At 52.6% G+C, this 20737-nt stretch overlaps 5 protein-coding genes across 5 annotated transcripts in view; 2 read left to right on the top strand and 3 right to left on the bottom strand.

Annotated features, from left to right (window-relative positions):
• Window positions 1-943: 943 nt before the first annotated feature.
• On the bottom strand, window positions 944-7538 carry TGME49_225690 (hypothetical protein; the record flags this gene model as incomplete). Its single annotated transcript, XM_018780110.1, has 1 exon — window positions 944-7538. The coding sequence occupies one exon, from the start codon at window positions 7536-7538 to the stop codon at window positions 2088-2090; it is 5451 nt and encodes a 1816-aa protein (XP_018636004.1). The 3' UTR covers window positions 944-2087.
• Window positions 7539-9470: 1932 nt separating this feature from the next.
• Window positions 9471-13132, top strand: TGME49_225710 (mitochondrial inner membrane translocase subunit TIM17, putative). The gene is made up of 4 exons (XM_002366193.2): window positions 9471-10502; window positions 11318-11496; window positions 11835-11907; window positions 12741-13132. The coding sequence occupies exons 1-4, from the start codon at window positions 10160-10162 to the stop codon at window positions 12833-12835; spliced, it is 690 nt and encodes a 229-aa protein (XP_002366234.1). The 5' UTR covers window positions 9471-10159; the 3' UTR covers window positions 12836-13132.
• Window positions 13133-13412: 280 nt separating this feature from the next.
• On the bottom strand, window positions 13413-16654 carry TGME49_225720 (hypothetical protein). The gene is made up of 4 exons (XM_002366194.2): window positions 15329-16654; window positions 14672-14753; window positions 13877-13926; window positions 13413-13573 (listed from the first exon to the last, which is right to left on the bottom strand). The coding sequence occupies exons 1-4, from the start codon at window positions 16052-16054 to the stop codon at window positions 13529-13531; spliced, it is 903 nt and encodes a 300-aa protein (XP_002366235.1). The 5' UTR covers window positions 16055-16654; the 3' UTR covers window positions 13413-13528.
• Window positions 16655-16793: 139 nt separating this feature from the next.
• TGME49_225730 (membrane protein, putative) lies at window positions 16794-20345 on the top strand. The gene is made up of 4 exons (XM_002366195.1): window positions 16794-17349; window positions 18211-18319; window positions 18854-18940; window positions 19402-20345. The coding sequence occupies exons 1-4, from the start codon at window positions 17255-17257 to the stop codon at window positions 19495-19497; spliced, it is 387 nt and encodes a 128-aa protein (XP_002366236.1). The 5' UTR covers window positions 16794-17254; the 3' UTR covers window positions 19498-20345.
• A 175-nt stretch (window positions 20346-20520) lies between these two features.
• Window positions 20521-20737, bottom strand: part of TGME49_225745 (hypothetical protein) — a gene marked incomplete at both ends in the record, with an annotated part of 38402 nt that continues 38185 nt past the window's right edge. The window contains one exon of the mRNA XM_018780111.1: window positions 20521-20595. Coding sequence (XP_018636005.1) covers window positions 20521-20595 — 75 coding nt within the window. The remainder of the gene's footprint in view (window positions 20596-20737) is intronic.

Genomic DNA, 20737 nt, shown 5'->3' with positions numbered 1-20737 from the left:
CCAACGCGTGGGTAATCGAAGGCGTTTCAGGCCCTCAAGTGTGGGGCGAGGTAAGCGTACCGTTGAATATCTATCAAAATCTCGAGTCACGGTCAAGTGACGCTCTACCGTGACCCATACTTCAGCACAGGGCAAAGGCGATGAGCATATTCGCCCCCCGTGTACAGGGTAAGAAAGCATAAAGCCTTGGTAGCGCCTCCTCTACAGTTGGAAGCGTTAGGATAAGACCGTTGTGGCTGCGACACTCCACTTTTCGTTGCGTACACGAAATATCCTACAGTTTACATTTCTGGGAACTTTCCAGTGAAAAGGCAGCCGACTGGGCTTCACCGAAGCAATGGAGACATAGGCTCAAACACGTGTTGCGACGGTCGCGCGACTCGTTAGCAGGGTCGCAATCGGAACCTCACCGGTATACAGTTGGTTAGTCAGTCTAGAATGTGCTTTCCGTGGGGATTCCGAAACAGTAACTGCTCAAACCGACAACTGCGGCCTAATGCAAAAGAAACTGTACTGGCATCGAATCTGCCTTTCATGGTGTGAGAGTCGTTCTTCTGTCATTGTCTCATCTGCCTGGTGTGGGATTGATTTGCTGACGAGGAAAACTCTTGTCGACACCTATCAACTTTTTCATTCAACAACTAGTTCCACACAAATCTCATTGCCACTGAGTAGTATGTGTCCGAACGTTCTTGAGCATACTTTGGTGATACCGCGTGAACGTATCCAGAGCTCGGTATTCTACTCTCCGCGCTGGATTGAGTGTTAAGGAAAGTTGCAATGACGTCGGTGTAGATGCCCTTCCTCTGCACATCTTGATGAGGCCGCCGAGGTGACACATCGTCTTTCTCAGCTACTTCATTTGCCGACGAAAATGCCTGATCGTACTCCAGTCATACTTATTCTTACTTTCAGTTTCCACGAGTTAACAAATTAGCAAACAAATTTTGAGAGAGCACCTTATTTTCCGAGCAGCGTTTCCTAGAAAACGTAATTGGTTGTCTCCACAATTATTGCATCATTCAGCGATTTTGAGATACCGCAAATCCAACAGCGCAAACTGGGAAGGCGCCTCACATTTTGCTGCAGTGACGGCTTCCGAAAAGGACATGATATCAACCACACTGAAACTGCACCTCACTACGAGAGCACCCTCATGGACCAGTCTGCTCTCAAGAATAAGCACGTTCCACAACGTTACCATCTTGTCTCACAACGCGCCTGCTGGTCCTTGTTCCGGCACAGACTGACGTCTATTTGTGTACGGGTTAGCGCAGTCGTTAGACAAGATGACGTCGTTTTCCCCATTCGAGACAGCAAATGAGGGGCAAGAAAGTCTCGCAAGGATTGGTGCGGATAATGAAAACGCTCATCATGAGCAAAACATCCTCGACCATAACGATGATGCAGAACGCTGCTTTGTACAGAATGGCTGCGCACCAATCATCCCGGAAAATTACACCCGGCTGTGCCATGCGAGGAAATAAGATGGTGCAAGGTGGGTGGGATGTGAGGAGTCACACGTTCTGTTCTTCGTGCCTAGTGCTGTTCACGATCAACACAGGCGAGAACCATCACCTCGCACAGGGATGCCCTTTTCTCACTCTATGGCAACCCTTTTGAAAGTGAGACCGGAGACTGCAAAGCATCTCTTGGAAACCTAAAAATCCTTGCTTTGGGAAGTCACTTCATAAGCGGTTTCCGGACAAGGGCGAAAACTCTGTTCCTAGAGGTGAGATCAGCTCCACGTATCATTTACCAGAATACCCTAATTCAATTTTTGATTCGGACTTCGGACCTTCGCAGACACATAACAGTTTTTACCACACAACTAAACAATCTACAGAGGCTTCTTCAAGCCAGCTTACAGTTACTATATCCGGTGTGAGCCGGGTAACAACAAACAGAACATGACGGAGGCTTCCTATCTTCTCAAACGCAGGAAGGGACAAGAACCACAAACTTTCGTCCAAAACCGTAACTTGGCTAAACAACCTTTCATCACCTGCCCTTTGTGAAATTGTCTCTGGAGGTTCTTATCTGAGTGTACAATTGCACATGCGAATCAATTTTCCGTTCATGTCTTTTCATTCGCAGCAGTACTGAGTACCACACCAAGACTCGCATGGCACTGCATCATCTCCCCCGGACGAGGGTTGCCGCCCCGGCAGCACTGCGATCCTGACTCGATGGGTCGGCGTGGGGACAACCGCCCATGTTGGGGGACCTCGTTGTGTTTCTTCCTCTCTCGACGTGACCAACAGCCGTGCGCCTTCACTCTCAGACATTTCTGGTGGGGGGGGTGGCGGTAAACGAATCTTGGAGAGCCGTACGTGCGATGGTTCCGGCGCGGGAGCAGCCGGAAAGGGCACCACAGTTGTGGGCAGAAAAGCAACAGGAAATTCAGGGCTGCTCGTAGAAAATGACGTTTGATGAGGAATCCCAACACCAGATCCCTCCATGACAGAATGAGACAGCGTAGATGGAAAGGTCGTGGCTGGTGAAGGAATTGTAACAGGAATTGCGGCTACAGGGGGCTGCTGGTAGGAGTATCCCCATAGTGTCGTGTAAGGGAAGCTTCCATCCGCTTGGTAACCAAGACTTGCTGATGCAGGAGGGATGACATAGACAGGGGTTTGTCGTTGCTCTTCTTCAAGACCATCATCAACAGGAAAACCGTCTTCGTATGCCGTATCTCCTTCTTGTGCAGATGGAGGACTCAACAAGGGCGACTCACGGGGCATTCGGGGGCCCGTCTCCGAGGCGACGCTTTCTTTTGACGAGAAAGGATATTTAGGGAAGCCCCAACAGCTGTATGAACATTTGGGCTGTAGAGAACGTGAGGAGGAAAGGCTAGAATACTGTGCCGTCCCCTGACTTAGTACTGTTTCGCTGCGAGATTCCGGTGCGCTGTCTCGGACAGAAGTGCATGACGGACTTATAGTTGCTGGAGGGTTGTCAGTCAATCTCCACCCGTCACAACACGAAGTACAGCTTCCCCTTTGGACGCTTTCCGGAGCAGATGAGAGCATACACCAGGAGTCAGCGTTCTCTACCTCGTCATCTTGCTCCCCCTGCTGCTCGAGTGTTTCCACAGGTCCTTCCTCTCCCTCAACAATTACCTGTTCGGCTTCTTTATATCCTTCCTCAACTGCACCATGAAGTTGTTTCCCTCCTTCCTCAACAGCGTCTTCAGTTTCCTCCTGTCCTTCCTCAATTACCACCTCAACATCTGTCTTGTCTTCCTCATCAGCACTATCCTCGATCATCACCATTGGTGCTTCCCGACGAGTTGAAGGGGTGATAGGTGTTTGGCTTGCACATGCATCAGAGCAACAGAACAGCTCTGCCGCTCCGGCAATGCTCCTCCAGGTACCTTCCCATTGAAATTCGTACTCTTGTATCGGTTCCTCGTGATCGTCCACCTCCTCTTCCCTGTCAGTCTCGACGAGTTCCGTTTCCTCTGTCGTTTGGAGCTCTGTCCCGCTTCGGTCACTTGACCCAGTTCCCCTCGCCTCTTTGATCGCTTGACGCACTGCCATGCGTTCAGCCGCCTCTCTAGCCATCTTGACAGCAAATGAGGAAACGCACGGAAGGCGTTCGCTTTGCGTCTTTTGTTCGTCCCGTAGGACGCTCTGCGTCGCGTTTTCAACCCCATGGTGTGTCACAACATGGAGCGTCTTGCCTCGCGTGGCTAAAGGCACGTAGCTAGTTCGGTGTTCATACTTGCGCGTCACAATTGAGTCATCGGACTGAACAGAAGCAGAGCGGCAACACGCTGAAGGCACGACACATCTCATGGAAGCGGAATCTCCGTGAACGCCTTGGCTGTTCGCCATGTGACTCTCTGTGTGAGGCAGATAAGGCGCGGGAGGTTGCCGCACATGCACGGGGGGTCGGAATGCAACAAGTCGCCTCCACTCTCTGTCCTTGGCCTGTTGGGATTGAATTACGCGGAAGAGGAAGACGGGCTCTGGTTTGTCTTTGTAGATGGTGGCGGCTGACAGAAGCGACATGAGTTCATCTTCCGGCTTTGTCGCTGCAGCAGCAGAAACGGAAGATGCAGACGCCAGCCTTTCCAAGATGGCCGTAGCGCTTCGACTGTCCTGGCGTCTACTATGCAATTTGCGAGTGTCTTGGCGTCGTTTTATCTCTCGGAAAAAGACCGAAATGCTACCATCCTTCCGCTGTTTGTCGCGTGAGATTTGGTGGGGCGGGAAGACATCTACACGGTCATCCGCGTGTTCTGCTTCGTCCTTGAGTTGCTTTGCTTGTTCCTGAGATATCTGGGGGAGTTCCCCTTCCTCTTCCTCCTTGACAAGGCCTGAGACCTCCGGAGAGGGTTCTGATTTTTTCGTGTCTGCATTGTCTGATTCTCGGCAGGCTGACCATAACAAAGAATTTACTAGCCAGCTCTTCAACGAAAACTCTTTCTTTGTCTGACGGTCAGATGCGTCGGCACCTACGGGGACTTGATACTCAGTCGGTGCGGTTGTCGTGCGAGCAGGTGGTACGGCCTGGGATGCTTCAGGTCCAGTCAACAATGCCGATGAGCGAAGGTGTGCAGGTACCTGTTGTAAAACGTCAAGTTCTTCAGAGCTCACGGCTGGAGAGGGCACCTGCTGCTCATTTGCGGTCGTTCCGGCCCGAGTCCAGGTGCAAGAAGAGACAGGAGGAGCGGAAACATACGATTCAGTTTTCTCACAGCAGCTGAGAGGCTTACATTGCCACGATGAGCACGCAACATCAGCCATGTTCGCCGACGGAGACTTCTGCTCGACTCTCGAAAAGCTGGCCATGGACTGTGGTGAATGTTGCGCACCACCATCCGCCACCAATGTATATGCGGTTGCGGCACCAGAGGAGCTAACTTCCTGAGCCACGGTTCCCCGTTTTGAAGTAGCACGCTTTAGATAGGACGCTGGCGCGAACGAGATCACTCTGGCTGGAGAACTGGTTGAAGCTCCTCCTGGAGAAGCTGATGTCGAACTCACACGCTTGCCAATCCCGATCGAATGTCTTGGCTCGCCGACGGACTTTCGACCTTCTTTCGCCTCAGCAGGGACTGACACACGGGTGGCCTTCCGGCTTGGGGGCTGCTGCGATGTGCGTTGTCGAACATGTGCTCGAGACGCTCTTGACTCCGTCTGATTCACAGGCATACTCGATGTCACAGCGACTGCGGCGGATGATGTTGGATTTGTTTGTGCCAGCGATGCTCGAGGCAGATTTCCTTGCTTGAGCTTGGTCGAGGACCGTCGGGCCTCCTGAGAATTGAATGCCTGTGGGAAATCTCCAATACCGAACTGATCACTCCAGACGCCCTCACCATTGTTCGGCTGGCTCCATGCCTCTGCGTCCATATAATGCGTGTCGACCATCTGTAAGTCTTCCGCCGATGCCTGAGGTGTCCACCATGATTCCACAGGCTCAGCCGGTGTGCCATCCCCGAACTGACAATATTGCCCCGCATCTATCCCGTAGCAACTGAGTTGGTACGGTTCGCCAGGAGCTGTCTCCCCTGAAGCAACTAGCCCAAGTTCAGCGTTGTCGCTTGCACTGCATTGCTGGACTTGTCCTTGAGAGCACCATTGGGGAGCCTCAACAGTCGGGAGGCAAGAGGTGTTGCACCGGCCTTGATCGCCGACAGCAGGTGTCTGCACAGAGTCCATGCATCCAGGGATCTGTAGCGAGACGGTACTGGCGCACGGGAACACAAACGAACTCAGCCCGCCTTCCTGTTTACTCGCACCCGTGCCGTGTGAGATGGCAACGCTTTTTTCAGAGGCTCCACAGACTGCAGTGGAAGTGCCGCCGCACTGCTCATTGCAGGAGAGAGGCACACAATCTTCTGCAGTTTGAGGCGAACGCTTGTGATTCAGCCATTTGTATGCAACGAGCGACCATCTATCTTCTCCCGGACGTTTCACCTGGAACACTCGGAATCGCACCTTCCCTTCAGAGTCAACGACGCCGGGCTCTGACAGGATGTCACTTTTCGAAATCGGCAGGGCAGTTGCTTTCGAGATCCTTCTGGACGTCGCTTTCGACATCTTTCTGGATATTGCTTCTGACACCTTTCTGGACGCTGCTTTCGACCTCGGTGTGATCCCTGTTGTCAACATCGGCTGCATGAGGCTCTTGGACAGGACACCGCCGGCGCGCGGCTCTTGGCGTGACAGAAGCCGGAACTTGATATCGATGCACGGCCTTGATGGTGGTCGCTCTGTGTTTACACAGAGGGCCGGATTTGGGGGACTGGGTAGAATTTGCCGAGGCACCTTGTTTACAAAGACACCTTCCCCTGCCAATTTATCTGATCCGTGTTGATTCTCTCTAACGCTCTCTTTCAAGCTCCTCCATTCTCGCTGTTGCTGACTTGTGGTGGCGGAATAGTGTTGTGCTTCGGCCGGCAGCATCCCCCACCCTGGGGTAATATCATGCGCGAGAGCGACGACCCCTTTCGACGCGCCAGCGGCCGACGAACCGGGAAGGTTTTGCGCTGGTGAAATGCCAGCCGAGATCCTAGAACCTTCTCCACCTGACTGAGTGGTCACGGCAGCTTCGCTCGGTGAAGGTGCTACACCGCTGTCCTCCTGTTGATTTCTCTTTAGGTAGTCTGCGGATATGGCAACTCCAAGAGCTGCTTCAGCGCCCATCGATGCGTCACCCACTGGGAGTGATTTGGCTGATACACCGGCAAGCTCCGGCTTACCAGCGGGGTTTCTCTTTAACGTCGTGCGTTTCTGTTTGCTCGCGTCCTGCTTACCGCTGGCGCCTTGCGGCTGCTGTTCGTTTCCCTTGGTCTTCGACGCCGTATTTTGCGGAGTGCCTTTTCCGCGAGAAGCTCCCTCCCCCGCCTTCTTGCCTTGCGATCGCTTCCCCTTCTTCGTTTCAGGCCGTTCAGCTCCCGTCCCCCGACTCGCAGGGTTCCCTGCATCGCCGTTGTGGGCAAGGGTAGGCTGAATGTGGTTCGTCGGATTCTCGACTTTCGCCTGACCCTGACTCTGCGTCACGAGGTGACCATTCGCGGCGGAAACAAAGAGAGAATTGGCCTGACTACTCAGGTGGTCTCTTATCGGCAGTTGCTGCGGGCGTGAGTACCCAGAAGGGGAGTGGCCACCTGCAGAAGCAGAGGTCAAATCCACAGCAGATCGCTGAAGTGGGCTGCATTGAGAACCCGGAGGAATATGACACACAGAAGAATGGTGGAGACTGCTTTCCTGTTGGTGCTGTGGGACGCCACCACCTTCGTGAGCAGCGGTAACTGTTTCATACTGCGAGGGGTGACTCAGTGTAGTGAACTGCCCCGTCTGATGTCCGGGGGAGGGCGCAGGGGGTGGCACGACAACCGATGCTTGAAACCCACGGACACGACCTCCGTTTCCGCATAAGGGAGTGCAAGCGTTGTCCTGTCCCTGGGATAGTCCAGAATCCGACGAGTTTTCCGACCAGTAGTCCTGGAAGTACGCAGTGTTGGAAGAGTCGTGCCGGGTGAGGGCGTTCGACTCCTTAGACGGGAGCCGGGGCAACGCCATCTTGGTGGGCAAACCGTTGAACGAGATGCAGTTGTGGTCTTCCTCCCCCGAGACTTGAGGACGAGGATCGGCGTCCACAAGGTAAAACAACCGATCTACAGACACCCCGTCAGAAGGAGCACCTCTCGGGGTAGAAGCTCCCGTCAACGCGCCAGCTAGCAAGCAACAGTGGAGGGTATCGAGACAAAAAGGAAGGTTGATCGGTGAGCATTGGCAGAAATAAGTTTCACGCTAAGTTCCGTCCCTTGCACGCACACTCCACCATTGTCCCAAAACTGGAAAAACTGGAGATATCCGTTCTTGACCAGCAATCCCCGAGGGCAAAAGGAGGCATCAAGAACCTACACAAGACTTGTGACAGCGACACACTCGCGTAGCCGGTGTAGCGTTACGACTGAGGAGACCAGAATCCGGGACCTCTGGACGAGCAAAGGAAGCTAGATGATTTCGGAAGGAAGAAGCCAGATGCCTGAAAGAACAGGGTGCGAAGCAACAAGTCTCCAAACTGGTGAATTCCGACACGCACCGGCGCTCCGCTAGTTGGCTTCAGTTTTGACAAGACTGTCGGTTGTAGGCGTGACAGAGGCGTTACGACAACGGCGAAAATTATCTCACGAAAATGCCGCGACAAAGGAATACCAAGACGACCGTGGCTTTTCCAACAAAATACTGGGACAAATATTCCCAGTACACGCAGTACAGACACATAGTATCGACAAAACTCTGCAATGGAAACAGAGAAAAAGGTGCCAGGACGGCAGCGACCGTTGCATCGCGTGGTTCGGTGGACTGGCAGCGCGATCAGTGCACGCCAGTGTCTATCGCGGAAAGTATATAAGGTGGCGCAAGTGTTTTGGGTTACCGATTGTCGTCTGCTGAGAGTAAGGCGAAAAAAGGTCTCAGCAAACACAAGACCTTGTAGAAACCCTGAATTTTCCGTCACCTTATCCATGGTCCAGGGCAAACCCGCGCGCACGGACAAACAGGCAAGCATCGACAGCTAGGCAGGTCTGCGCAGCTTCGGTACTCAGCACGACCCTTCCGCCACAAACTAGCTAGCGAGGGGATCACTTGGGTAACAGCAATTCCTTCTCAACGTGCTGCACGAAGTCTCCTCTCACTGCGTGCAAGCCCTGGATTCCTCATACACTCCCCTCGGCCATGTGCACGCGAAAACTCCTCTAGTTTCTCAGTCGCTTCCGTTGTCTGCGCAGGAGAGGAATCGTGGATCATGGTGACACACGCGCCTGACTACGGTCCACGGAGGCATACGAAGCACACAGGGATAATAAACACGCTTGTCCAGTTACTATAGATAGACAGTGTCGCACAATCTATAATTTAGAAGAACTCATGCAGTTGCGAGCGTCAACTATCTGGATACACAGACGCGCTCTTTCGCTGAGTGCCACCGCTGCTGTTTCTGCATACCGGGCGCCCAACAGCGTAACCACCCTCTTCAAAAGCTCATTCCGGAAGACAGGACTGCCTTTCTCGATTTGACCGCGGGCACATACAAGACAACAGAGGAGGATGCCTGGACAAGGGTGTTCTTCACTGGAAGATGTTTCTTGAGGTTCGTGGATTAGTCTGTGTATCAGGAAGCAGTCGGAAAACGACGCTTACCTGCCACAGGCCACACCCTAGGGACACCATTGACGGAACGGGACTGGCAGGGACACGCAATTCTCGACACGTCTTGTGTGCGGGACAAAGAACTACCGGATTCTTCACCAGAAAGTACCTACACCTTTTAGAGGACAATTTGCGAGAAGACAATTATTTTTTGTAGATTTACGCAGCGTAGGCATTTCGCGTTTTTTTCGCGGTGTATGCCTTGCGCGCTGGCAAAGCCTTCTGCCATCGACAGCTACAGGTACTTTTCACAGTAGAGAACGCTTCTTTACTCAACTTCGCCGCGTGTGAAAAGGTGTAGCTTACCCTTTGAGTACACTTAACAACAGAATCTGCATTATCCTGAGGTCTGTCAAACCCAACACAGCTATTTTCCTGTGGATTGTTAGCGAGGGGAAGCTGTTGACAATTTTCGTGATTATTCAGCACCTTTTTTTCCCCGTGTCTCCGCCCGAGACGCTCTCTGCGCCCTACCGCAATTCCACGAAGCTAAGAGCCAAAGACACAGAAAAACCAGTTTCTCTCCCCCATGTTCTCCGACAGGACATTCAGGAATCTGTGACTTCATTTCCCGTTTCCGCGGCTGTCTGATTGTTTGTCCGATTGTCTGACTCCGCTATCTTCGATTGTCTCCCTTCTCCCTCTGTACCTCCTAGTTTTCTTCGTCTGGATTACCACTGGCTTCTTCCCCTCGTTGTCCCGTGTGCTGAACCTTTTCCTGCGACGCATTCTATATGCGAAGCGGGTTCCAGACACCAGGCCACCCACACTCCGACACCTCCACATCACCTGAAAGACCCACGAAGACCTCATTCGCCCTGCCTGTGACTCTGCCCCTACATCTACCGCTGTAGCTGCACAGCTCTTCCGTCCTCACCTACGGGCAGATCCTCGCGGTTCTTGCTCGGCTGCGTTTCCGCGTTGTTTTCCTTTCTGATCCGTTCTCGCTGGCACACTTTAACTCCATTTGTTCGATCCTTCACAAGATGTTTCAGTCTTCCAGAGGAGAGCCCCCCTCCCCCCTGGCTTTGTCCCCCACTTCACCCGCTCCGTCGCCCGCAGCGGTTCAGCAAAACCCGTCGACCCATTCTTCTATCTCTGACTTTGCGGTTCCCTTTTCTCCCTCCGAGCGTCCGGTGGAGAAGCCCATGGACATTTTCTTGGGCGACAGATACCGAACCTTGAACTTGACGCCCGACGCGACGACTCTGACTGACGAACAGAAACAGATACAGCAACAGATTCTGCTACAAAACAAAGTCGAACGGTTCTTCACGGAGGGCTGTCTGGCGCGGGCAGCCGTCATGGGGGCTGGAGGCGGAGTCCTGGGTAAGAGGATGCGGTGTTTCTCTCTCTGCTGGCACGAGGCGGTAGCAGAGAAATCATTCATAGCGAGGGATACGGAAAATTCTACCTTCCGCGACAGCGTGTGGGTGTCTGCATGTGAAACTCTTCGTTCCCTATTCCTCCCTCTCGCCCCCCAGGTGTTACGTCTGATCTCCCTTGCTGTGCACGCAGCGCTCGTATCCGTCCCTCGCTGGCTTTTTGTGCCTTTTCGTGCCTGCCTTCTCCCTTCTGCCTGCAACCTCGTGTGGCCCACTCCGCCGTGGCAACTACCTGTGGGTTTCTCTCCATGTCTGGATTTCCGTGTCCTCGGCTTCGTCGCGTGCAGCCCCTCTCGCGCTCTATTTCACTGCCTTCTTCTCTTCGTTTCGCCTTATTCTATGGTTTCTTTCTTCGTTCCTCGGTACCCTCTTGTATGTGCGTGTCTGAGGTTCGCTGTTCTCTCTGCCGCCTTCTGTTCTGTTTTTGCTCGTTCCCCTTTTCCCACGTTTGCTTCCCTAGCCGTGCATTCGTATGCTTTGCCATTGCTTCTCGGGGTCTGCCTGAACTCGCTGGCATCGGCGGAAGACCTTGTTGGTGTCACATTATGGATACTGTTGCGATACAAATGATCCGCGACCCTGAACTCTGAAGCTAGACTTCCTGTTACACATTATGAACTGGGGCGTTTCGAGACGATTACCCCCGAAACGACTTCCCCCGAAACGAAGGTCTTGATCGTGGATGACGTTGATACTCACGAGTCACCGGTTTTGAATGGAATGACTTTGATTTTCTTCTCACTTTGCCGCTTACTCCAGGAGGTCTTTTCGGCGCCTTCTTCTTCACGATGAAGCCCGTCGACGTGGACACCAGTCTCCCTTTCCGTGACCAGATGCGGCAGCAATATCGGAACTTCCTGCCGGAAGTTGGACGCTCTGCCAAGAGTTTTGCCAAACTGGGTTTTCTCTATTCCCTTGCGGAATGCTTCATCCAGAGAGTAAGAGAGCGATCATCCAGCCTCGGGACGCGAGCTGTGTGTTGCGTAAAGGTAGACCAGCACGGTGTCTAGGTGTCTAAAACGAATACGGGAAGAAATGGTGGGTGACAACGCGAGTGACTGCGCGCGTTTGTGTATCAGCACCTTTCCGGGAGTCCTGCTTTTACGTACTGACTCATCCTCATTAGCAAGAAGTGATCAATGACCAGCGGAAAGAGATGGGCTGTCGTGTAGGGATTCTGCGTTTTCCGTGAATGCGTGAGGACCGCGGATGATTAGGGCTTAAGAGACGTTTTTACAGCTTTTCGTGGCGCTGGTCTGTGCGTTTCTAAACCCAGGAAAGGGCGGTCCACGACATAAACAACGCAATCTACGCTGGATGCTTCACAGGAGCTGCCCTCTCTTACAAAGGTCCGTAGGGGTAGAATCACGATCGTCGCCAAATTCCGTGTTGTGGTCTGCTGATCGAGTTCCCTGCCACCTTCAAGTGTCGATTTCCCGTCAATTTGTACCAGTCAATAAATCGGTCTTTTCTCTGTGGTTGAGTCCCACGTATTTCTAGACAATGCGGAAACTGCAATGCGCGTCGGCCTTAGCTTGTGTGAATCCTTCCAATATCGCTTCTCCTTTTTTGACTGGCTGTGTTGCGCTTCTCTTCTGTTTTGCCCTCACTGCACGCAAGTGGCCAACTCCGTTCCAACCTCCCTCTGGTCTCTCTCATTCACGATAGACTATTATGCGTCGGTATCTCCCTCCGGCCTCTGCTTTTCACTTTCATTTCCCCCAGAACTGTGCTCACAAACGTTGGCGTCTCCAGACTCAGGCTACTCTCTGGTGCAGCCGGCCAGCAGACCCGGTGCCGCTGTTTGAGTTTTCCATTTCTTCTTGCCATTGTGCAAAATCCCTGCCCTCTCTTCCTCGGCTTCTTCCCGTCGGCGGGCCAAAGTACAAACAACACCTGTGTCCTGGATGGGATGATGTCATTGTTTACCGGATCCAAGTTCTTTTGATTCGTCACGGTGTTTGGAACATTCAATACATATCTGAGCCTGTCTCGGCCACACCTTGTCTTTCATCGGCATGTTGTGAATCTGCTTTCACCTTTTTTGGCTTCGTATCTGCAGTGACCTTTGTACTCCAAGTCATTACACATTTCCCTCTAGCTTCTTCACACCGCTCTCTGTGTAAACTGTAGGTGCAACCAAAGAGCAGTCGCGATATGGGTGCTTGCTTTCTCTCTGCAGGTGGCCCATGGGCAGCTGCTGCAGGATGCGCAGGATTCGCTGCATTCTCGGGAATCATGGAGACCCTTCAGCCTTTTGGAAACATGGGAGCGTGATCGGGGAAAGAATTTGTTGGCTAAATGCTTCTGCCCAGAATGCCATCCGCGTTTCTGCTCGTTTTAACTAAAAATGGAAAGTGCTTATTTCGTCTCATTTTTGCTTCTGTTCATCGTAACTCTTCTCTGTTGTGTTTATCTTAGTCTTCTCTGTCCGCCAAACCGTATTAGCATGCAAGCAATCCCAGCAGGTGTCGCTGCCCGGGCATGCGGGCCTAGAAGAAGTTGACCGAAATGCTTTTCTGGTTTTCTAAAGTATCATGATCCTTGTTATGAGCGGTTTCGTTTCAGTTTTCAGTATGCTTCTCTCCGCTCCCCTTCTTCTACCTTGGCACTTAGACAATGCCGTCGGGATTCTGATGCCGCAACCTGCGCTCCTTTTCTGCGATTGGGGATCGTTCTCCGGTCGCCAATTTGCATGCATGATCTGTGATGGCTCCAGTTTCGGATCTTCAGTGTGGAATGTGCACTGCCGACACACATCCGATTTCCGTCAGACCGTATTCGTCTTCGCACTCTTGTTTTTACGCACATCTATATAAATATACATGCATATATATATATATATATATATATACCCCTCAAGTACAAGGGTAAAAAAGTTGGCCCCTGCTTCTTGACAACATATAGAAACGGAAGGCGAGAGATGAACGTTTTTCTGAGACGCAGATGCTTCCGCTCGGAGTCGTTCTCCTACTTCTCGAGCGGCCAGTGCTTCCGAACGTGGTACTTCATTTTCTGCAAACAAGGAAGGGAGGCAAGACTAAATGCAGCTTCCGGTGGCGCTCTCTCTTTGAGCTTGTCTCGACAAGGGCTGCTGCGCCGGACGACTTCGCTAGACGCCCACTGGCAAGGTGAATGCGTTTCTCGCGGACGAAGGTTTGAGGTTGCGACAGGGAAACTTCGTGCACCTTTTTCGAAACCCAGTTTGCTTTTTTCTTTGAAGCGGCAAAAACGGAGTTCTGCAGACGATGAATATCGTTTTTTTGTAGCCATACATTCTGCAAAGAACCCTCGACTTCCGTCGTCCCAGCTGCTTACGTGCAAGAGGGAAGGCGGCTCGCAGTAGAGTTTGACGCGCCCGCTGAGGCCTAAGACAACGCAGAACGGCAATAAGGCACCTCAAAACACGTCCGTCTCAGTCGCACAATTTCGAGCCCACTTAGAAGAGTGAACTGGCAACAAGAGAGAGACCGAGCCAAGAAAAAAGGCTTCCTTGGACCATGCTTGGCCTCCGTGCCATCCAAAGCTCTTCAGATGACTCTTGCTTCGTGCCACAAGAGGGAAACGAGTCAGCAGTCATTTGCGGAAAGACGCAAACCCGCTTTCAGATCCGTATGAATCCATGCACCCCTTCACTAGAGAGGAAAAGCACACTGTTACGCATCTTTAATTGAAACACTCGTGCGTGCCGGGTCTGCACTGAAGTTATTCTCGATTTCAGCCTCTAGACTGCCTACGGCACGAAGCAGAAAACATTCCGACACTGACAAGAAAATCAGTCTCTACCTCGGGCGAACAATACATCTGCCTGAGGACACGTATACGTATTTACATTTTCGTATATTCAGGTATACACACACCTATGCATACACATATCTGTGTACATTACATCAGCCTGCAGCGGTTGCTTGCTATTCTTGGTGATCCGCGTGGTGGCGCCCGACGCCAGGGAAGTGACTGCGGACAGGCGCGCTCAGGTCTCCCGCTCCCAGGTGCTGGGTCGACGAGAATTCGATCCATGAATTCCGTTCAGACTGTCATTAGGAAGGAGCTTTTTGGAGTCAGAAAACGACACAGCACCCACATGGTGAGGCGGCAAGAAATACTGCTCACCAATGTCTTCAAGAACGCGGTCCACCATCGCGTAGATTTCCTTGTAGGACTTTCCTTCAAACAAGGGAGAACACAGGACACCCTGCAGCAGCAGTCAAAAGAAACGTGACAACGAACAAACGTATGTCCAGCTGCTCTCCCTGGCGACCGACACAGGATTTCCTTCCCTCGAGAGGCAATGCATTCTCATATCATAGCTCTCTAGTTCTCACGGGGCGAGTGCAAGCCGCCGTGTTTGCAACTCCGAGCTGCTGTGCACGAGCAGTCTGCAATAGCTCTAGAGAGAGAGCTTTCCTGGGGTCATATCGCGCAGCGGTGGGTGGCAGATATGCGCGACTGGAGGCTCGGGAGGAGACTGCCAAAAAATCTATCACCGTATTAAACGCACATGCTTGCTGAGAGTGCTGTGTCTTCAGATCTGCGCTGGAGGCCCCTGTATTTGTGCACTTAAAAAGGTAGTCACGGAAAGTCCGGGGACTGAGAGAGAGATAAAATGTTTCACATGCCTACATCAGCAACGCGGTCTCCGGACGCATACATAGGCGAAAAGCATCACCACTGGCGAACTGGGCACTGCGCCTGTGCTCACAGGGCCGCGTGTCTACATCACAAATGATTATTCTCGTCACATGGAAGCGCGCGACTTTTTCCCCGCACCTTGAAATGCTGATCGTAGACGTAGTTGCCCATAGTCACGTCATTTTTGAGGAAGAAGAGAATCGGTTGGAGACGCTGATGGATGGTTTTTCGCAGAAGCAAAAGATTGGGACAAGGTGGAGCTGCAAATTTGTGGGCAGCGCGGACTGGACCCAGGCCGTCCGATAAGGCCGAGGCAGCAGAGGGAACAGCAGCAGGCGAGAAAACAGGACACGCGAGGGCGGAAAGACGACAGAGAGAGGCAGGGCCTGAAAGACGGGAGTGTGGAGAGAAAGCAAGGAGGGAAGGAAGCACCGAACGACGAGTGGAGGACGGGGAACTCGCGAAAGACGACTCGCGACCACCTGCGCCTGCAGACGGCGACCGCGCAGAGAGCGAAGCGGAGCACAGAGTGACCTCGGAGCGAGACAGGGAAGAACGAGCGGAAAGGACAGGAGAGAGAGACGAACCAGAGGAGAGAGGATAAGAGGCAGAGGAAGCGGCAGATAGAGAGCGGGAGTGGCACGGCAGAGAGGCAGACAGAAAAGGGTGGTTCAGAGACACACCGGCCGGAGAACGGGATTGCGACGCATTGGAGGCGGAGACAGATGAGAGAGGAGAAGCAGACAGAACAAACTTGCCTCCTGAGCAAGAACTGGACATGCTCCTCTCAGAGAAACCTCGTCGGGCGTGACTCCGCAGCGCTTTTGCGTGCCGCGGGAGGCCGCCTGACGCCACCGGCAGCATTGTTTTCACAAAGACGCCGCGGAGACGCTACAGGTATTTTCGTATTTTCGTTTTCTGTTCTTCTACTGCAGTTCCCTTGTAGTCATATCCGCCGGTCTCTGAGCCTGGTTTTCCGGGAGTGTTGCCCGGCAGCTTGTCTTGCTGTCAACGGGGCGTCCCTAGTAACTCGACCGCCAATTGTGTCCATATAAGCGGGCAGGAAACGACTGTGAAACAGTGGTATCATAAACAGGGGGCAGAATCAAAGACGAGAGTCGGAGGTACCCCGCCTGGAGGAGAGGCCGAGCTCCTTACGACGCACATTCAGGATGTGCAGTCGAGGCTATCTCAGGCTGTATGTGCCTGCTTCCAGACAGGGGCGCACGAGAATTGCACACCGAATGGATGCAGAAGACTGTCGACTGAGGAAAGACGAATGACGAGAGGCGAAAAGAGGCAGTTGACGACGCGACAGAAGAGGGACGAGGGCAATCGCGGAGAACCGGCGCGTGACACCTGGAGCGACTGGGAAGGGAGATATCTAGGTATCCGACATTTTCACACCTTCGTTGGGTCCTCCTTGGATCCCCGGGACGAAACATTTTTCCTCGAAACATGTGTACTGGTCTCTTTCTGCCTCGTTGAGCTCTCCCGGCAGTCGCGTGTTCAGCAAAAAGCGCGCATGCAGCGCGCAGGGGATTTTCGAAATCCTGGCGAGGGAGAAATCGGCGTATGCTCGCAACCAGTGACGATCTCTGATGAGACAGTCGACGTCTGAATTTCTGTGTTGGCCGAACGCCACCAGCAGAGTGTTTCGCTGTATCTTTTCCGGAGCGTGTCTCGTGCGCTGTTCTGTTTTTCTGGTGTCTTCCCAAAGTGAAATTGTCTGTTTCTTCGCTCCCGCGATCTCTGCGCCCCTGTAGTCTCCACGACAGGCGGTTTGTCGCGAGTTGTGTGACCTGCGGTCAGCGAAGCAAATGCCGGCACACCAATCAGAAGGAATCTTCACTTCGACTCTGCTTTTCGGAATCCCCGAAAATTCCGCAAACTACCATTGTGTCTGTGAGCAGCGTCGGGTTCCTAGTCCACTGTTTTCTTTCTCTCCAGTCGCCAGGAAGTAACGAACACGCGCCAGCTGAACGTGGGTTCGCGGAGTCTGCGTGACGGTTTGTGTGTCTCTCGCACTTTCTTTTCTTTCTAGTTTTCCACCGTTTCGACAAAATGTCCTGGGCTACGAGACTTCTCCGCATGTCGAGCCCGCGGCTCGGGCTGCTGCCACTGGGGAGGAGCGTCAAACTCGGCGGCGCCAAAGAGAGGTACGGACGAAGCAGAAGAAACACATATTTACGATGAAAAGAGCAAGAAAAACTCTGTTCAGTAGCGACAAAGCAAAGGGACAACGTGCCTTTTAACAGGACGGACGCTTTCTGCGGCTGGTGTGTTTGGACAGTGCTCGCCTCCTCGGCAGTTCAACCATCACTAGAACTTTTGATCAGGCAAACAAGACCTTGATTGTTTCTCGTCGTCTCTCTGGGGCGAGGGCAAAACCTGATTTCCGATGAATTCGAATTCCTCGTTTTCACTTCAAATGCTTCCAAGAAACACGTCGCTGTTTGTTGCCTGGCCGATACGGCGGCGCTGCCACCTAAGCCTGCTTCCGTCCTAGAACGCATTGCCTGCGTCCACAATTCTGAAAATGCGAAGCAGAGCTTCTCTTTAGCATTTTTGTTCGTGCCTGGTTGCCCGTAAGGACGGGCCGGGCGTTTACGGCAGGGTAACTTGGCCGGGAGAGCCCGAAGACAGCTTTCTGGACACCAGCTGCATTTTCCATTTTTCACTGTGTGTAGTGTTATCATGCCTCTTTCAGGGTGTACAATACTCTCTTAATGTGTCATTTACTCCCTCTTCCATGGTTACACCGATCCTGGTTAAAAGCGGACAGGATGGAGTATGACCAGCGCCCTCGTACTGAGAGTCATAACCATTCCAACGGGATTAAGTGTAGACTTTTTCTAGCGAGTGTACGCTGCGAGTTTCCCGTGTTAGACGATGGGCTGGCTTCAACGCCGCGGTTGCGTCACCCTTCTGTACCCTTCCGATCGTCGTGCGGTTCCTCCCTCCCCTTCAGCGTGCTTGCCCATTCGCTTTTTTATTTATCCTTGTGCCCGGTCCTGCAGAGTTTCCTTCTCCCAGTTTTTCGACTCGGAATATTTCTGGACGAAGGCCAACGTCGGACCCTTCTTCCTCTTTCTGTTCACGTCTCCTTTCTGGTACCAAGGAATCAAGGTGAGCAGGAGGTTGCAAGGAATAGCGAGTCAACGAATGTCTTGTTCACAATGTAAAAAAAGTGGATTCTCCAAGGCTGTGCCTCATGGCGTTCTTCCCGATTCGAAATCAGCTGAAGACATTCCTCCACTTCCACACGGGTTTTCGCTCCCTGTCCAGCATCTTCCTCAAGCCACAGGGGACCTGTAAAAAGGAAAAACCTAGACTTTCCCCAACAGCCAAGAGAACAGAACGTTTGGAGCTGTTGAAACGGGCGCCGGACCGTGTGAGGCGAAGACACAGAGTGTGGACTTATCACCCCTCCGGAAATGTCTTCAAGGGAGAGACTGCTTGTCTCCAAGAGGGCAGCTGTTTTACGCGAGAAAAGACAAGGCATACCCGTATGGCTCGCGCTTGCAACCTCAAAGTCCCGTTGTGTTTTCGACACACAGAGTGCAGCGTACCTGTCGCTAGAAGTGGCATTTTCTGACTTTCTTTACGCCTCCTGGCGGTCTAGACGTGAATCTGCTGCTTTCGTGTGGCCTCTCGCTTCAGACTGTTTACGCATCCTGCCGCTACCGGAAGCTGAATGAGAGAGAGATCATCTCGGATCGCTACACTTGGCTTCACGAACGCATGCTGGTGAGTGACTATCACAGTCGACCCTCGACGTTGTGCCTGTGTCTGAGACCCCTGCGCCTTTCTGGTGCAATTCTTGTGCGTCTCGAGTGTAACTCCGCGGCAACTCTAAACAACTCTCTCCTCAAGCTATTGCTTGCTAGCGACGTCTGGGCCGGCTGTGTTCCGTTTTCCCGCTTTCGAATCTTGCCCAAAGGTTTCACAGCTGCCGGTTTGTTTTCTGCAGTGACGCGGAATCTCCGATTTCTCCAGTTCTGGCTTTTCCGTTTCAGGCCACAGATGTGAGTGAACATGGTCAGGGTCCTGAAGCCTCATCTCGCGTTGTATCCTCGTGGCTCTAGGCCTCGGGCGAATGCCTGCGTGATCCACGGTTACGTCGCTGCGTCTTCGCCTACTCTAGCCGTTTATACTATTCGCCAGTAAACCGTTTTCGCGCATCTGTGTTGTGTTTCTGCTGTTGTCAGGAAGATGAGGTCGAACGCGTCCTGCTCGAACAAGTGCCTGCCGGAGGTTTTGATAAGACCCGGCCCGGACTTCTGCTGGGACCGTCGACCTTGTAGACTAGAACTAAGCGTCGCGTTTTTATGCTGAGCCACAATGTACACACGCGCATCCCGCTGTTTGCGTCGACGCTTCGTTTCGGATATCCATGGTTGCCCTTTTTCGAAACGTACACCTCACTTTGTGTGACGCAGGCGCTTGAGTGCAAGCAGCGCGTTCTCCGCTATTCCCTGACACTTAGTTAGTGCGTTATTCCTAATCTGATAGTTCCTGTCGTCTGGGCAGAAACCCGAAATCGTGGGTGAAGAAGGGATGCTGCTGTGTCTGTTCTTGGCTCAGTTCTCTAGTTCACGCGCTTATGCAGCTGTACATCTGTTTTTGTGCATATTATACCCAACAGCGAATTTCATCTGCTTCCTTATGCCCTCCTTCAGTGCCCTGTTCGATAGAGCCTGCCCCGGTCACGGCGGTAGCGCCGCGACACCGGGGAAGAAATGAACAACAACCTGAAGAAGCTCCGAAGTTTGTGACTCGCGCAAGAACACACCAGGAAACGACTGGACGCAATAGTCATTAGAATGTTTAGAGCGTACGCAGGAAAAGGAAGGGGATCTTTTAAAGGCTAGATCGCCCAGCAACAGCGAGACAGAGGCCTAAAAGGTGATACCCATCATTTTTCTCGTATTCTCTTGGGATCGCGATGAAACCAGCGCACTCGTCACCGTCCTTCACCTCTCAAAACCGGCCAAGTCACAAGGGAGCACGACCACCGCTCCCAATGATGGCCCATGCGTCAGGCTTTACAACAACAGAAGGAAAAAGGTGATATGGTTGTCGTTCGACACATGGGGGCAGACATATCAGGAAAGCTTTTCACTCTCTCGAGCTCCCGCAGATAGTAAACCCGCTTAGTAGTAATCGCGTCTTACACTGTAAGATGGTGCACAAAAGCAAAACAAGACGTTCTGTATGGATATAAAGGTATCTCGCGTCGTGTTTCCGTTTTCATTGGAATTGCCAAAGGCTTTAGACGCGTCTAGACACGAGACTAACAGCAACACAACCTTCGTTCAGTGTTGGCTTCAACAAGACAACGCGTTCACCCGAACGATCTCTCTCTTGAACTCCTGGGCCTTGTCTTCATCGACGGAGTTGAGCTGCAGAGGGAGAATGCAGAGCGCGACACGGCGCTGTGAGAGCCGACGGTAAAACCATGGAGAGTCATAAGAAATAATCCGGTCTCCGGCTTACGAGAAACGATTCGGATCAAACAGACAAACGTGATTAAGCACTGGTGAT

This window comes from Toxoplasma gondii, chromosome X (assembly GCF_000006565.2).
Source record: "Toxoplasma gondii ME49 chromosome X, whole genome shotgun sequence".
Lineage (NCBI taxonomy): Eukaryota > Apicomplexa > Conoidasida > Eucoccidiorida > Sarcocystidae > Toxoplasma > Toxoplasma gondii.
The sequence above is the reverse complement of the archived record's forward strand: the minus strand, read 5'-3'. Positions and strand labels throughout refer to the sequence as shown.

What these genes read in the sequence shown, in the direction of transcription:
- TGME49_225710 (XM_002366193.2), top strand. Translation starts at nt 10,160, where the DNA reads ATGTTTCAGTCTTCCAGAGGAGAGCCCCCCTCCCCCCTGGCTTTGTCC. An exon ending in GGCTGGAGGCGGAGTCCTGG is followed by an intron (nt 10,503 to 11,317) that starts GTAAGAGGATGC and finishes CGCTTACTCCAG; the next exon opens with GAGGTCTTTTCGGCGCCTTC. An exon ending in AGCTGCCCTCTCTTACAAAG is followed by an intron (nt 11,908 to 12,740) that starts GTCCGTAGGGGT and finishes TTCTCTCTGCAG; the next exon opens with GTGGCCCATGGGCAGCTGCT.
- TGME49_225720 (XM_002366194.2), bottom strand. Translation starts at nt 16,054, where the DNA reads ATGCTGCCGGTGGCGTCAGGCGGCCTCCCGCGGCACGCAAAAGCGCTG. An exon ending in CCGCGTTCTTGAAGACATTG is followed by an intron (nt 13,927 to 14,671) that starts GTGAGCAGTATT and finishes GCGTTGTCTTAG; the next exon opens with GCCTCAGCGGGCGCGTCAAA. An exon ending in AGCCGCCTTCCCTCTTGCAC is followed by an intron (nt 13,574 to 13,876) that starts GTAAGCAGCTGG and finishes CCTTGTTTGCAG; the next exon opens with AAAATGAAGTACCACGTTCG.
- TGME49_225730 (XM_002366195.1), top strand. Translation starts at nt 17,255, where the DNA reads ATGTCCTGGGCTACGAGACTTCTCCGCATGTCGAGCCCGCGGCTCGGG. An exon ending in CTCGGCGGCGCCAAAGAGAG is followed by an intron (nt 17,350 to 18,210) that starts GTACGGACGAAG and finishes CCGGTCCTGCAG; the next exon opens with AGTTTCCTTCTCCCAGTTTT. An exon ending in TCTGGTACCAAGGAATCAAG is followed by an intron (nt 18,320 to 18,853) that starts GTGAGCAGGAGG and finishes CTCTCGCTTCAG; the next exon opens with ACTGTTTACGCATCCTGCCG.